The following is a 12,536-nucleotide window of genomic DNA, read 5'->3' on the forward strand; positions in this document are numbered from 1 at the left end:
GAGTAGACCTGATCTGAATCCGAGACTCGTCGAATCTGAATCTAAAACACAGAGTAGAAGACCTGTCGGAGAAATGGATCGGATCCCGGATCCAATATAGTATGTCGGGTCTGGATCGGGAATAATAAATTTTGATCCGGGCCCGGGCCCGTCGACAGGCCAGTCCAAACTCCAAAGGGTCACGCCAACGGGGGCATATCAGACAATTCAGATAAAACACGCGTCATATCGTAACTGGCCCGACCATCTTTAACCCCCTGGAGCTATGATGCATGACCGCCATGATGATGATATTTAGCAGTCTAGTCAGTAGGACGAACATCCACTGGTGCCCACCCAAGCCGCTGCCCTCAAAATTTCCCTATTGATTTCTTTATTCCTTGGATTAAAATACAGAAGTCTCCTTCTTGCATTTTCTTACAGAAGACTCCTTCAGTCGAAAGAAAAAGGCTTCTCTCAGTCTTATATCTCTCTCAGCAAGTGTCTCCGCTCCGAAATCAACTCAGCTCTAAATTCTCTTCCCTCCCTCCATTTTCTCCTCCGACTCCGATCACCAGTCTTTAACCATGGTCAGTGCTTTTTCAACTCAATCTCTACTCCTAAATATAGAAAAAGTTACTATGTGGTTTATTGTGTTTTTTTCCCCTGTTCTCTCTTTTTTTTTTTTTCCTTTTAACTAGCATACTTCTCCTATTACCGTGTATATTTACTCTATTCAATAAGAATAGGGAGGATTTTTTTTTTGTTTTGTTTTTATCCTTTCAATTTTTTTTGGCCTTTTGATTTGTGATCAGTAAAAACGTCGAGGTTAGTTTATTTGCTGCAGCTTTTGAGATTTGGTTTGTTATCTCTGAGTTTCACCTCACGGATCTGATTTACCTTGAATTTTCGACCATCGATCTTAGGACCCGAAGTTGGTTTAGGCTTGCTTAAGCTGCCTGATCTCTTCTGGAAGATATTTACTTGTGCCATTTTTTGGAATACGACTTGTTTTTTATTTTCGTAATTGCAGTTCTTTTTCCCTATTTTTTGGGACCTGTACAGTTTTGCTGGTCCATCTTCTAGCATCTGAAAATGGTGGAAATGTGCTTGTTCTCTCACATTTTTGAACTAAAAGTTTTTAGTGAGGTGATCAATTCCTAACAATTTATGCCATGTTTATTGTATTAGTTGCATATGTGGATTCTGTTTGCTTGGATCATGCAAGGCATCTGTCAATTGAGTGATTTAGTTCCCCACGAAGTTTCCATTGAGCTTGTTGAAGTTAACATTTGTTCTATGCTAAACACTTCTTAAGGTTCTTGTTCTGATTGGACTTGGTCTCTTTTTATTCACAAGCCTATTGAGCATGGTGCAACACATTGAGCAACCTCTTATAGCTAAAAAAATAGAACGTCAATGTAGATTTTATGCTTTTTTGGGCCAACTTTGATGGATTATAACTATAGTAAGTGCACAATGTAGTGAGGCCCAAGGCCTTCTCAATTAAGCAGGCTTAAGGCTGTCTAATTTCTTGTCAGATTTTGTTTATTTCATGATTTTTTTCCTTTCTTTTTTCTCTAACCTTCATTATTAGGATCAAATAGAGACAGTGGATATCTAACTGTGAACTAGTCATTGTTACCAGGTCAATTGTTACCAGGTCAAAAAGATCAGATGTGTCATTCATTTTCTTAATTCAGGGAGAAATGATAATAAACGATTCATTTCTCCCTTTAATAAAAAACTGAAGTCTCAATTTCATTCATTTTTGCCTCTATTGTCTACATTAGCCATTTTCCTGTTTTTACCTCGCTCCAGAGTTCGTCTCACTTGGCTCTGGTGAGTTTTCTTCTGTTAGGTTGGTTTCTTACTATCTATTCATTGCAGGCTGACAGTTGATATCATTGTGTTACATGTGCACCTCCATCTTTGTCTTTGTGGCTCTATACTTAATTTATCTGTTATCTATAGGCTAATGCAGCATCAGGTATGGCTGTGCATGATGATTGTAAATTAAAATTTTTGGAGTTGAAGGCAAAAAGGACGTACAGATTTATAGTATTCAAGATTGAGGAGAAGCAGAAGCAGGTAATTGTGGAAAAGGTTGGTGAGCCTGGTCAAAGCTACGAGGACTTTGCTGCTAGCCTTCCTGCTGATGAGTGTCGGTATGCGGTTTTTGATTTCGATTTTGTGACTGCAGAGAATTGCCAAAAGAGCAGGATTTTCTTTATTGCCTGGTATTTTTGCATATCAATTTGTTATTCTAGAAAATACTTCTTAAAAAAATTTGGTTTGCCAATTTGTTACCCTTCATATTCTGTTTACTGACTATAACTGCTCCTTTCTGATTCTTTATTTGATTTAAGGTCTCCGGATACATCAAAAGTGCGAAGCAAAATGATCTATGCAAGCTCCAAAGACAGGTTTAAGAGGGAATTGGATGGTATCCAGGTAGAGCTGCAAGCAACTGATCCAACAGAAATGGGTCTTGATGTTTTCAAGAGTCGTGCCAACTGAACTTGAAAAACCTCTTGCATTGCAGTGAATTTCTGTTGTGTCACTTGCTATAAGAGCAAATGTTAATAGTTCTCTTGGGAGGTTGAACCTGGCTAAGATATGATATTAGCCTCTGATAGACTTGTTCTTATTTAGATCAAGTTATGTCACTTCGCTCTTATTGGAAGATTTGTTGTTTGTGGAAACTGTGCCACGAGACTGCACTTGGATAACCAGTATTTGTACTATTTATGCTTTGCATATTTGCATTCCTTCCTACAAGATATTTTGAGCGTGTTTGGATAGGAGTTTATTTTGCAAACCTCAAAGGGAGTGCACATCGTTACGTTTCAACTCTCAACTTTCAAGCTTTTGCTCGGACATGACGAGTCAGAAAATTTTCTAAAACTTCCCATTTGAGCAATTGAGCTGTTAGCTGCTGAATCCAGTTTACACTAACAAATGTGAATAAGAGTTGTACACATTTTCTCCCCATCATCCCATAGCATTGAAGACATCGGGAGCCATTTAGGTCATGGTCCACCAGAAAAACATGACCTTGAATGTTGCAATTTTAAAGAATGTCACAAGGTCGGCCAGTAAGGTTTGTGAATCTAACTACAGAGTATTATCTAAATCTAGTCACATGTGACTGGACTGAACTTCCCAATCAAGTTTATTGCCTGCTTTCGCTCCACACGTCCTCTTCTCATTTCATCGAGCAATTGAAAAGCTTTGGCCATCTTACCAGCGATACAGCACCCATATATAACGATATTATAGGCTACTCTATCAGGTTTTACACCCCTATTCAGCATGGCTTCCCATATCCTTAAAGCTCCTTGGAAATCCCTTCTGCTGCAGTACTCATGCATGATTGTCGAATAGCTAATGCAATCAGGTGAAATACCATTGTCTATCATTTCAGCCAAGGTCTTAGCAGCTTCTTGAATTTGGCCAAACTTGCATAAACCCCGAATTACTATGTTGTACGTGACGATGTTTGCTAGAGAACCTCTGACCATTGCATTGTGTAGTTCCATTGCTTTCACCATGCACCCTTCTCTAGTGAGCTGATCAAGGAAGCAACCATAAGTAATCTGATTAGGAATCAGACCACTAGCTAGCATTTCTTTACAAAGATTCTCAGCCTTGTCAATCAATCCTGCCTTACACAGACCATTAATCATTACAGTATACGTCACAATATTTGGAATGCAGTTTTCATGCACCATTATGTCCCAATATCCCAACGCAGTCTTTAAATCTCCAGCTTTACCATATGCATCAATCATGCTTGTGTAAATTACATCATCAGGCTTCAATCCCTGGTCATGCATCTCCTTCATAACACACAATAATTTATCAGCATCATGCTGTTTTAAAGTTCCACATATAAGTACAGCATAACATATAAGGTCCATGTGTATTCCACTTTCCACCATTTCCCGACAGGCTTTCAGTGCATCCTTCAACCTTCCTTCCTTACAGTAACCATGCAGAAGGGCAGAAAAGCACATCTCGTTTAGCTTGCAATGCTTCCGATGGATGTTGTCAAAGAATTCTCTGGCTTCAGTTACTCTACCTGCCAGACAAAGGCCACTTATCAGAGGCCTATAAGTATATGTATCAGGTAAAAGATCCTTTTTCACCATCTCAACAAGCAACTCAAAGGCCCTTGCTGTGTTTCCATCCTTGCAGTGCCCCTGAATCAAGACATTATAAGTAACTTCATTAGGAATAACATTCATTTCCACCATCAAATTAAATACCTTAGTTGCTTCCCCCATCAGATTTGCATGGCAGAAGCCAGAAATAAGCGCAGTGAAGGTATAAGTATTTGGTGAAATTCCTTTTCCAGTCATTTCATGATAAATCCTCAAAGCCTTGTGAACTTCTCCTTCCTTGCAGTAGCCATCTATCAACGATGTATAGGTTACAACAGTTGGAGTCAGTCCTTTATTGATCATTTCATTAAACAAAGACTCTGCAGCACTTAATTTTCCCAACTTGCATTGTCCGCTAATCAAAGAATTATAAGGATACACGGATACTTCTACCCCAGCATTAAGCATTTTGGCCAAGATGCTAGATGCTGTATCCAATTTCCCACATTTGCTAAGCGAGCCTATGATAACAGAATAAGTTATATTATTTGGAAGCAACCCCCTTTCTTCCATTCTCACAAAAAGTGACTCTGCTTCATCCAATTTCCCATCTTTACACAAAGAATTCATCAAAGCATTGTATACAAACAAGTTAGGCACTATCCCAAGTCTCCCCATTTTACAAACCAAGTCGTAAGCCCCTGCAATCTCACCATTCCTTCTCATCCCATCAACAACACTCGACACAGCAGCCTCACTGGGAACAAACCCCAACTCCACCATCTCATTTATTAACTCCTTTGCAACCCCAAACTCACGCACTTTAGAAAAACCCAATATAAGCGTGCAGTATGTAATGGAATCAGCTCCCAAGCCGTTGGCGCTCAACGAATTCTTAATCTCAACTGCACGCAAAATTCTCCCATTCTTACACAACCCGTTAATCAAGACATTATACATAACAACACTCAATTCACAACCACCATTTTCAACCCAACTCACCATCTCTTCAGCTCTTTTGAAATCCTTCAACTCACATAAACTCCTAACCAACGCCGTACACATATATACATCAGGCCGAAGCCCCAGTCCGCCTATAACATCATCAAACAACTCAAGAACCATCTCAAACCGCCTAATTCGAATTAAACCATTCAAAACTGCATTCAAAGTCCTAATCTCGGGCACTAACTTACACTCCCTCATCAGCTTCACGATCACTAAACTATCCAAAGCTCTTCTATTTTGAACATAACTTTGAATTAACAAATCAAACCCCGAACTAGAAGAAAAACTCAATATTCTATAACAATTATAAAAATGCTCAAAAATTAACGAGGGATTTAAATTTCTCTGCAAAAGGGTTTGTATAAGCGAAGAGGCAGGCCAGTAAAGATTGGAACTAACTAAAGAGTGGACGAGGATACAAAACGACGTAGTTGAGTGGTGGAAATTCTTGTGGAGGCCCAAGAAATTGAAGAAGCGGAGAGCTAACCTCGAGTCGTGGAGATTGGAAATGAGGACTTTTTCAACGTGGTGAGGCTTCAGGTGAGCTGAGATGGAGGGGTTGGTGAAGGCGGATTTCCAGCTCTCCTTGCCTCGCACGATGTCGTTTAAGATAGAAATGAATTTTTCGTCATCATCAATGGTTGTTTTCTGGGGGGTTTGGAATACAGATATTTGGTTGGGTCTTGGAATCGGGATTGATGAGAAGGGACGGCAGAGACGGCGACGGAGACGGTGTTTCATCTCTGCCCACGGCCGAGTAGTTTCTCGGCTTCCCCTAGTTTTAGCTCTGGTGTACTCTATTCGGTGCGAGTGGCGAATGGCGTCTAGCGGCTGGCCAGTATGGATCCGGGATAACCAAGCCCAAACTGCCTCACCTTTGAGCATGGTTTAGCACTTCAGCCCAAATTTGACACGCCCAATATTTTAATTAGGATCTTCATCACAATTTGTGGGCCCGTAAAAATCTATTGAAAGGGATGATAGGATGACTGATGAGGATTGGAGGAGCGTGGAAAGGATTTGTGTATAGAACTAACAACTGACAATGGAATACCTTGTAAATTTTGTATTCAATAGGATTGTAGTACATGTCAAGGATTCCTGTTGGACTTGAATTTTTGGTTCCTCTGTGGATTTGTGTTTTTGTGCTTGGAAGTTGAAAACCTTATTAGATTTGATTTTTTATTCCTTCGGTTTGTATTTTGCATTTGAAAGTTGTAAATCAGCTGAAATTTTGGGGTGCAGTGTGTTGACATGGTTTTCGGGAGAAAACTTCAAGTTCAAATGAAAGAAATTAGCTTTGTTACCAATTTTGAGCTAGTTTATAGTTTAAGAAAATGTTTTGTCTCTTTCCCGAATTGTGGAAGTCAAGGTGCGAAAAATTGCGCCCTCGTCTGCCTTTCGATTCGAGAGAATATCTAAATATATAAAAGGGAGAGTTGGATAATGAATAGTTCCTTTTTGGTCAAGCAATTATGCTGTAATTATTGTTAGATGCGGAGGCTATTTTCGTCAATTGGTCTTAAATGAATTAGATTAAAACCAGAAAAAAAAAAAGTGGCGGTGGCATGCATAAAATGCATTATTATGATGCATAGATTAGGGAATGGTACATCACGTGTCTTCACACTCAAGGATCGTCACCATCACCATATCTTTCCAGGGCAGTGTATGTGTATCGCTAAGACCAATCATATATCTAACAATTATTATACCATATTATAACATATATATATATATAATCTATATAATCTAACTATATCTAATATAGCTATCTAATTTAATCTATCTAACTGTATAAGAGGGAGAGTTGGATAATGAATAGTTCTTTTATGATCAAGCAGTTATCCTGTAAATACACAATTATTGATGAAATAATTAATAAATTATTATTGGCTATAGTGACTCTAAAAAATGGATTTTATTATTGTGACATGAAATAAAATTGTTTGTAGAAAATGAATGCATATATTGCAAAAACATGAAATAGAATAGTGTTTTGTAAAATGCAGTGGTTGTTTAGCTTGTTCAGCAGTAGCTTTTGACTACACGATTCCCAAAAATTGAACAACAGTTAAAAAAATAAAAAAATCCAGCATTGTTATCACAATCAACCAAAATCGGTTAAGGTGTCAAGGGTTTGGACTAAAAATGGTTTCTAATCCTACTACTTTTTAAAACATACAATTATAAAGATGTATTAGTCTATATATCCATATTTACTCTATATAATTATTACAAATTTTTAATGCCCTTGTTTTCATTCTTATTCTCTTCGTTCTCTGAAAAAAATAATTAGTTTGTTATTTATTAATAGCCCAGACATCCAATAATAATTGCAGGATAATCGCTTGACAAAAAAACACTGTTTATAGGGCAACTCTCAATTTTATATTGTTAGATATATACCCATATTTAATGTATATATATATATATAATTATTATAAAATTGTTAGCACATTCATTTTTACTAATGGCGCTAAATTGCTCTAAATTGAAAGGCAATGTTGTATGCTATTTTTTTTATTATTCTTTTAGTCAAACATGCAACATTAATTAGATTTTTTCTTACATTAAAAAAATCAAAATACTGTAAATTTAAAAATAAATGTAATAATACATGGCTCTTAATGTGGATTAATGATCTAATATTAGTAAGCAGCATTTTACAAAAATATGAAAGAAAAATAATTGTTGTGATTATATTGATTAAATGTTTTAATTTGTGCTAAAAAGGAAATAGGCCTATATTTACGAAACTTAGTGAGTAATAGAGATATACATAAATATAGATGTGTATCTTTATAATTATCTCACTCAAACCACATAATTTATACAAATCATACCACACAAAATATCGACACTGCATTGTCTCAATTATAGTACTTTATTAACAATTATATTGCAAAATACCCTCTATACTACACAAAACTATTAATACAATATTCACCAAACCAATTTACCATACTATTATTTTGTAATTCAAGCCAGACTTATAACAATTATATGACTCTCTACATTATAAAAAATATATAATGACTAAAAATTAAGCAACTTATCACCAGTGTTTTGAAAACCGGACCGGACCGGCCGGTTCGACCGGTTGAACGCGAACCGGCCATGGCTCCGGTCCGGTTCAATGCCAGGTTTGACTTTGTCAAGAAACCGGTCAAAAACCGGATTGACCACTGAACCGGATTTGAACCGGTTATTTCCGGTTTTTGAGTTTTCCTTTTTTTTTTTTTTTTGCAAAATGTAGTTATCAAGATTCGAACTCAAAACCTTTGTAATAGAAGACCAATGTAGTAACCGTTGCACTATCACATCTTATTAGTTTTTTTTGATAACTTATTTATATAAAACAAACACTCATATTTCTTTTGTTCCATTTTTTTCACAAAATATCATCCTTTCACGACTCTTTCTTTTTAATCTTCAACACACGCACACACACTCACACACACACTCTCTCTCTATCATCTTTTCTTTTGCCACTCATTTTTTAATCAAACCTCTTTATTTTTAATTTATTGATGTTTTCTTCCATATTTTAATTTTGTTTTTGTCCATTAAATTTAAAAAAGTTAAAAAAGAATTATTTTTCTTTAACCCAATTTATTTAATACCACAACCACTCACTTTTATCTAATTTTTTGTTTCTTATCAAATTTGCATTTCTATTTTCAATTCTCTTGATTTTTTTCGAACTCCAAATTTCCTTTTTTTAAATTGTAAATTTAAATTCCAAAATGTAAATTAAAATTTAAGTTCACAATGTCTAAATTCTCATAGACGTGAATTTTGTATAATTTCAAATATTGTGATATTTTTGGATTATATTTAAGATTTTTTTGGTAGATATAATTGAAATTGAGATGAAATTTATTTGTTTTAACTTATAATTTAAAAATTTATTTTTAAAAATCCAAGTTATTCAAAAATAGTAAACTTTTCATCATATAAAGTATTAAATTATCCATTACATGTCTTATTTTGTGCACATATATATTTATATAAATTATTTTTAAAAAAAATTCATTGAACCGAGGTTGAACCGGTCTGTCCGACCGGTTGAACCTCAACCCTTTCACTTCACCGGTTCGATTAACGGTCCGATTTTTAAAATATTGCTTATCACACGGGAAATATTAGCCCTCTCACTAGTAGCAAAGGAAATGTTAATCAACCCGTGGTTACTCTGTCATTTTCTGCCACGTAGAGTACTATTGCGTGCCTTAGTTTTTTTTTTTTTTAATAATGGTTGCGTGCCTTAGTTAAAGTAAGAAAGAAATGTGAGGAATGTTTTTATTTTTTTTCTTTGATCTTCCGATTTTCATTTGGATTGCCATTGAGTTTGCTTGGATAAAAGTTTATTTAGATGATTTATTTGATATACTTACTATAAAATTTTTTTTGTAATATGATGTATGTAAAATAAAAAGGTAATTGCAATTTGTGAAACAAATTATCTCAATCCAAACAAACTAATTGTTTTTTCAAAATCATTTCTTGTTTTTAGTAAATTATTTTTTATCTTATATTCATCAAGTTATTACAATATTTTTTTTATAAAAATTTTTAAAAATACTAATCCAAACTAGTTAGTATGCCTTTTATTAGTAAGCGATGAAAAATTATCACTTTATAGGCAACAGACGTAAGATTTTGAAAACCAATGCGTGAGGGTCGAAAAATCATCATTACCAACATGACTATGTGAGGGATGCAAAAGTTACAAAGCAAATACATGAAGGACTATTTGTTAGCTTATTCCTTTTGGCTAAAAGTTGTTTTGTAAGAATTGTATGCATTATCTATGTTTTATTTGTATGATCATTTAAATGCATATTCTGAGAAGTAATCACATATTCATAGTTCCACCAATTTACTAAAATGGCCGATTGAGGGCCAATTTACTAAAATACCAGATTACTGTTGAAATAGTCGAACGCGCACCAAAAATTTTTTGGGTCAAATTCTGACCGTTAACTGTTCAAGAACGGTCTGGTGACCACTCCGGCCTGTCTCCCGTCTTGCAACATACAAACTTTCATCGGCACGTCACCGGTCCGTTCCATTCGAATAAATCCAATGATATTATGCCACGTGTAAGATCACGTGCTTGGTGTTTCGATACTCCATGCACCCGCTTTCAGCCGTCAGATAACCGGGTAGCCTCATATCTACATCTACGGCCAATAGACTGTCCAACTCATTAATCCGCATCCCTCCCTTTCAACCAATCAGCTTACACCTCCCTCTTCTATAAATACCCACATTTCCGCATCGTCCCTATCAGCTCGTGGGTCGCAATTTACGTACCTCACTTCCAATTGAATCTCTCTTGTATCTCTACCCTCGTTAATTTCCAGAACTTTTAATTTTAGCAATGGCGCCAAAAGCTGAAAAGAAGCCCGCCGAGAAGAAGCCGGCCGGAGAGAAAGCTACGGAGGAGAAGAAGACCAGCGTCGCCGAGAAGGCTCCAGCTGAGAAGAAGCCAAAGGCCGGGAAGAAGCTGCCCAAAGAAGCCGGTGCTGGCGCCGGTGATAAGAAGAAAAAGCGTTTGAAGAAGAGCGTGGAGACCTACAAGATCTACATCTTCAGGGTGCTGAAACAAGTTCACCCAGACATCGGGATCTCCAGTAAGGCCATGGGAATCATGAACAGCTTCATCAACGATATTTTTGAGAAATTGGCTCAGGAAGCCTCCAGGCTTGCTAGGTACAACAAGAAGCCCACCATCACTTCCAGGGAGATTCAGACTGCTGTGAGGCTTGTGCTGCCTGGCGAGTTGGCTAAGCATGCCGTGTCCGAGGGGACCAAGGCGGTGACCAAATTTACTAGCTCTTGACTTTTAGGGAGGTCTTAGTTGGGATGATTTGTTGGAAATGATAGAGTTAGGCTTTCATTTTGTTCCTTTTTTTTTTGTTTGCTGATGTTGGATGTAAGTAACACAGGTGCTTTTGACAGTGAATGAATGAATGTTTCTAATTTTGTCCCTAATTTCTTACGTTCATTTCTCATTTATCCTTTGGTTAAATTCACTTCATATTCTGCTTATGCATCTGTGGAATTCAATTCTGTTGTGTGATGAAATTTGAATTGTTCTTTATAATTGATGATCTTGTATCTGTCAATGGCTTTATCTGTGTTCCGAGAGTATTGTCAAGTTGAAATCTCTGTTGGGCGAGTTTGAAATTTGTTCCGTGCTATGTGAGTTTTTCTGTTGTTAATAGTCAACAGGTCTCGGGAATCAGAAAATTTTCCCCAGTTTGCAGTTGAATGGTTGTTGTGCGTATGCCTTTTGGTTGGTTGATCATTATCTCTTTTATTTCACTGTTGGATTGGATGTTTGGAGCTGAATCATTGGGTTTTGCTTAAGAAAAATATGTACTAAGAAGACTAGTCCAAGGGTTCTTTTTGTAGTAGCTCTTTTGAAATTGCTGCATCATTAGTTTGGGTGTTGAGGAATTTTGAACATGAATTCAGACATTAGACATTCTGAGGCTGATTGTGCATTTCTCCTGGCTAAACAATTAGCACTTCTATGTTTGCCTGAAAATGACTGCTCACAGAATATTGCATTGAGCACTGTGCCTCAACTTCTAAGCATGGTTGTTCTACTGATTTGCTGAGTTTATGCTTGCTGAAAATTGTAAGCGATATAGATGTGTATTTTGAGTTGTAGCTCTGACTTTATTGGTTTGAGAGTTCTCGAGTGGCCTTTTCATCATGCTATGGTGGGAATTGAAGTGCTTATTTTGTGAAACTCCCTTGTTGCTTTTAAGTGTTTCAGAAGAACACACTTGGTACTAAATTTGTGATGCTGAACCTTCTTCAGCATTTATAAGATGCCCATTAATAGATATATCTTTTTGATGAATTTTGTGGTCCTATATCTTGATTTTTCTCTGTTACTGACTGCAAAATCATCTCTCTTTTTTGTCTGATTAGACAAGGATAGACTAGTGATGATGTCTCTGCCATTGCCCCTTGATCGTAGAGTTTTCTTGTTGCTTGATTGCAGATATAGGATACCTACTTCGTGATAATTTGTGTTTTCTAATTACAGCCATTAGATTCACGCAGCTTAGAATTTAAATTTTGCAGAATCAGTGTGACTATTCATGTTCCTGACGTAATTTATAGCAAATTGGCTGAATGGTATTTTGTTATGCTGCCAAAAATTTCATGCCTTAATGAACCTGTGACATGTCCATGAAGGATAAACCAGAAGACTAGTTCCCTTGTTTTGACATGAAAATTGCAGATTCTCCGTTAACTCTGTGGAAGAAATAGATGTACATTACTTGATTGCTGGCTTTTAACTTTTCTGTCAGCGGAAATTGAGTTGAAATCCGAAACTGATGAGTATGTTATATTTCACATTGGAGCCACTTATTCCTGATGCTTTTGCCAATGCTGCACGATTACGATCTTTGT

The 12,536-nt window shown here is 36.5% G+C and overlaps 3 protein-coding genes across 6 annotated transcripts; 2 read left to right on the plus strand and 1 right to left on the minus strand.

Annotated features, from left to right (window-relative positions):
- Nucleotides 1–308: 308 nt before the first annotated feature.
- Nucleotides 309–2,762, plus strand: LOC140036403 (actin-depolymerizing factor 1-like). 3 transcript variants are annotated; one of them, XM_072077805.1, is made up of 3 exons: nt 309–569; nt 1,954–2,147; nt 2,349–2,762. In XM_072077805.1, the coding sequence occupies exons 1-3, from the start codon at nt 567–569 to the stop codon at nt 2,497–2,499; spliced, it is 348 nt and encodes a 115-aa protein (XP_071933906.1). In that variant the 5' UTR covers nt 309–566; the 3' UTR covers nt 2,500–2,762. The 3 variants fall into 3 exon arrangements, with proteins under 3 accessions (XP_071933906.1, XP_071933900.1, XP_071933895.1); XM_072077799.1 differs by having other exon boundaries at nt 313–569; nt 2,017–2,219; XM_072077794.1 differs by having other exon boundaries at nt 316–569; nt 1,954–2,219.
- A 106-nt stretch (nt 2,763–2,868) lies between these two features.
- Nucleotides 2,869–6,048, minus strand: LOC113708981 (uncharacterized). Of its 2 annotated transcripts, XM_027231740.2 has the most exons (2): nt 4,251–6,048; nt 2,869–4,184 (listed from the first exon to the last, which is right to left on the minus strand). In XM_027231740.2, the coding sequence occupies exons 1-2, from the start codon at nt 5,976–5,978 to the stop codon at nt 3,117–3,119; spliced, it is 2,796 nt and encodes a 931-aa protein (XP_027087541.2). In that variant the 5' UTR covers nt 5,979–6,048; the 3' UTR covers nt 2,869–3,116. The 2 variants fall into 2 exon arrangements, with proteins under 2 accessions (XP_027087541.2, XP_027087536.2); XM_027231735.2 differs by having other exon boundaries at nt 2,869–6,048.
- A 4,353-nt stretch (nt 6,049–10,401) lies between these two features.
- Nucleotides 10,402–11,096, plus strand: LOC140036413 (histone H2B-like). Its single transcript, XM_072077811.1, has one exon. It carries the CDS (start codon nt 10,483–10,485, stop codon nt 10,942–10,944), a length of 462 nt encoding a protein of 153 aa, XP_071933912.1. The 5' UTR covers nt 10,402–10,482; the 3' UTR covers nt 10,945–11,096.
- The last annotated feature ends 1,440 nt before the right edge of the window (nt 11,097–12,536 follow it).

This window comes from Coffea arabica, chromosome 1c (assembly GCF_036785885.1).
Source record: "Coffea arabica cultivar ET-39 chromosome 1c, Coffea Arabica ET-39 HiFi, whole genome shotgun sequence".
Taxonomy (NCBI): domain Eukaryota; kingdom Viridiplantae; phylum Streptophyta; class Magnoliopsida; order Gentianales; family Rubiaceae; genus Coffea; species Coffea arabica.

Bases quoted from the DNA above. Each gene is read 5' to 3' on its own strand.
- LOC140036403 (XM_072077794.1), top strand. The intron at 2,220-2,348 runs GTATTTTTGCAT...ATTTGATTTAAG, and splicing joins AGGATTTTCTTTATTGCCTG to GTCTCCGGATACATCAAAAG.
- LOC113708981 (XM_027231735.2), bottom strand. From the start codon at position 5,978: ATGCTCAAAGGTGAGGCAGTTTGGGCTTGGTTATCCCGGATCCATACT.
- LOC140036413 (XM_072077811.1), top strand. From the start codon at position 10,483: ATGGCGCCAAAAGCTGAAAAGAAGCCCGCCGAGAAGAAGCCGGCCGGA.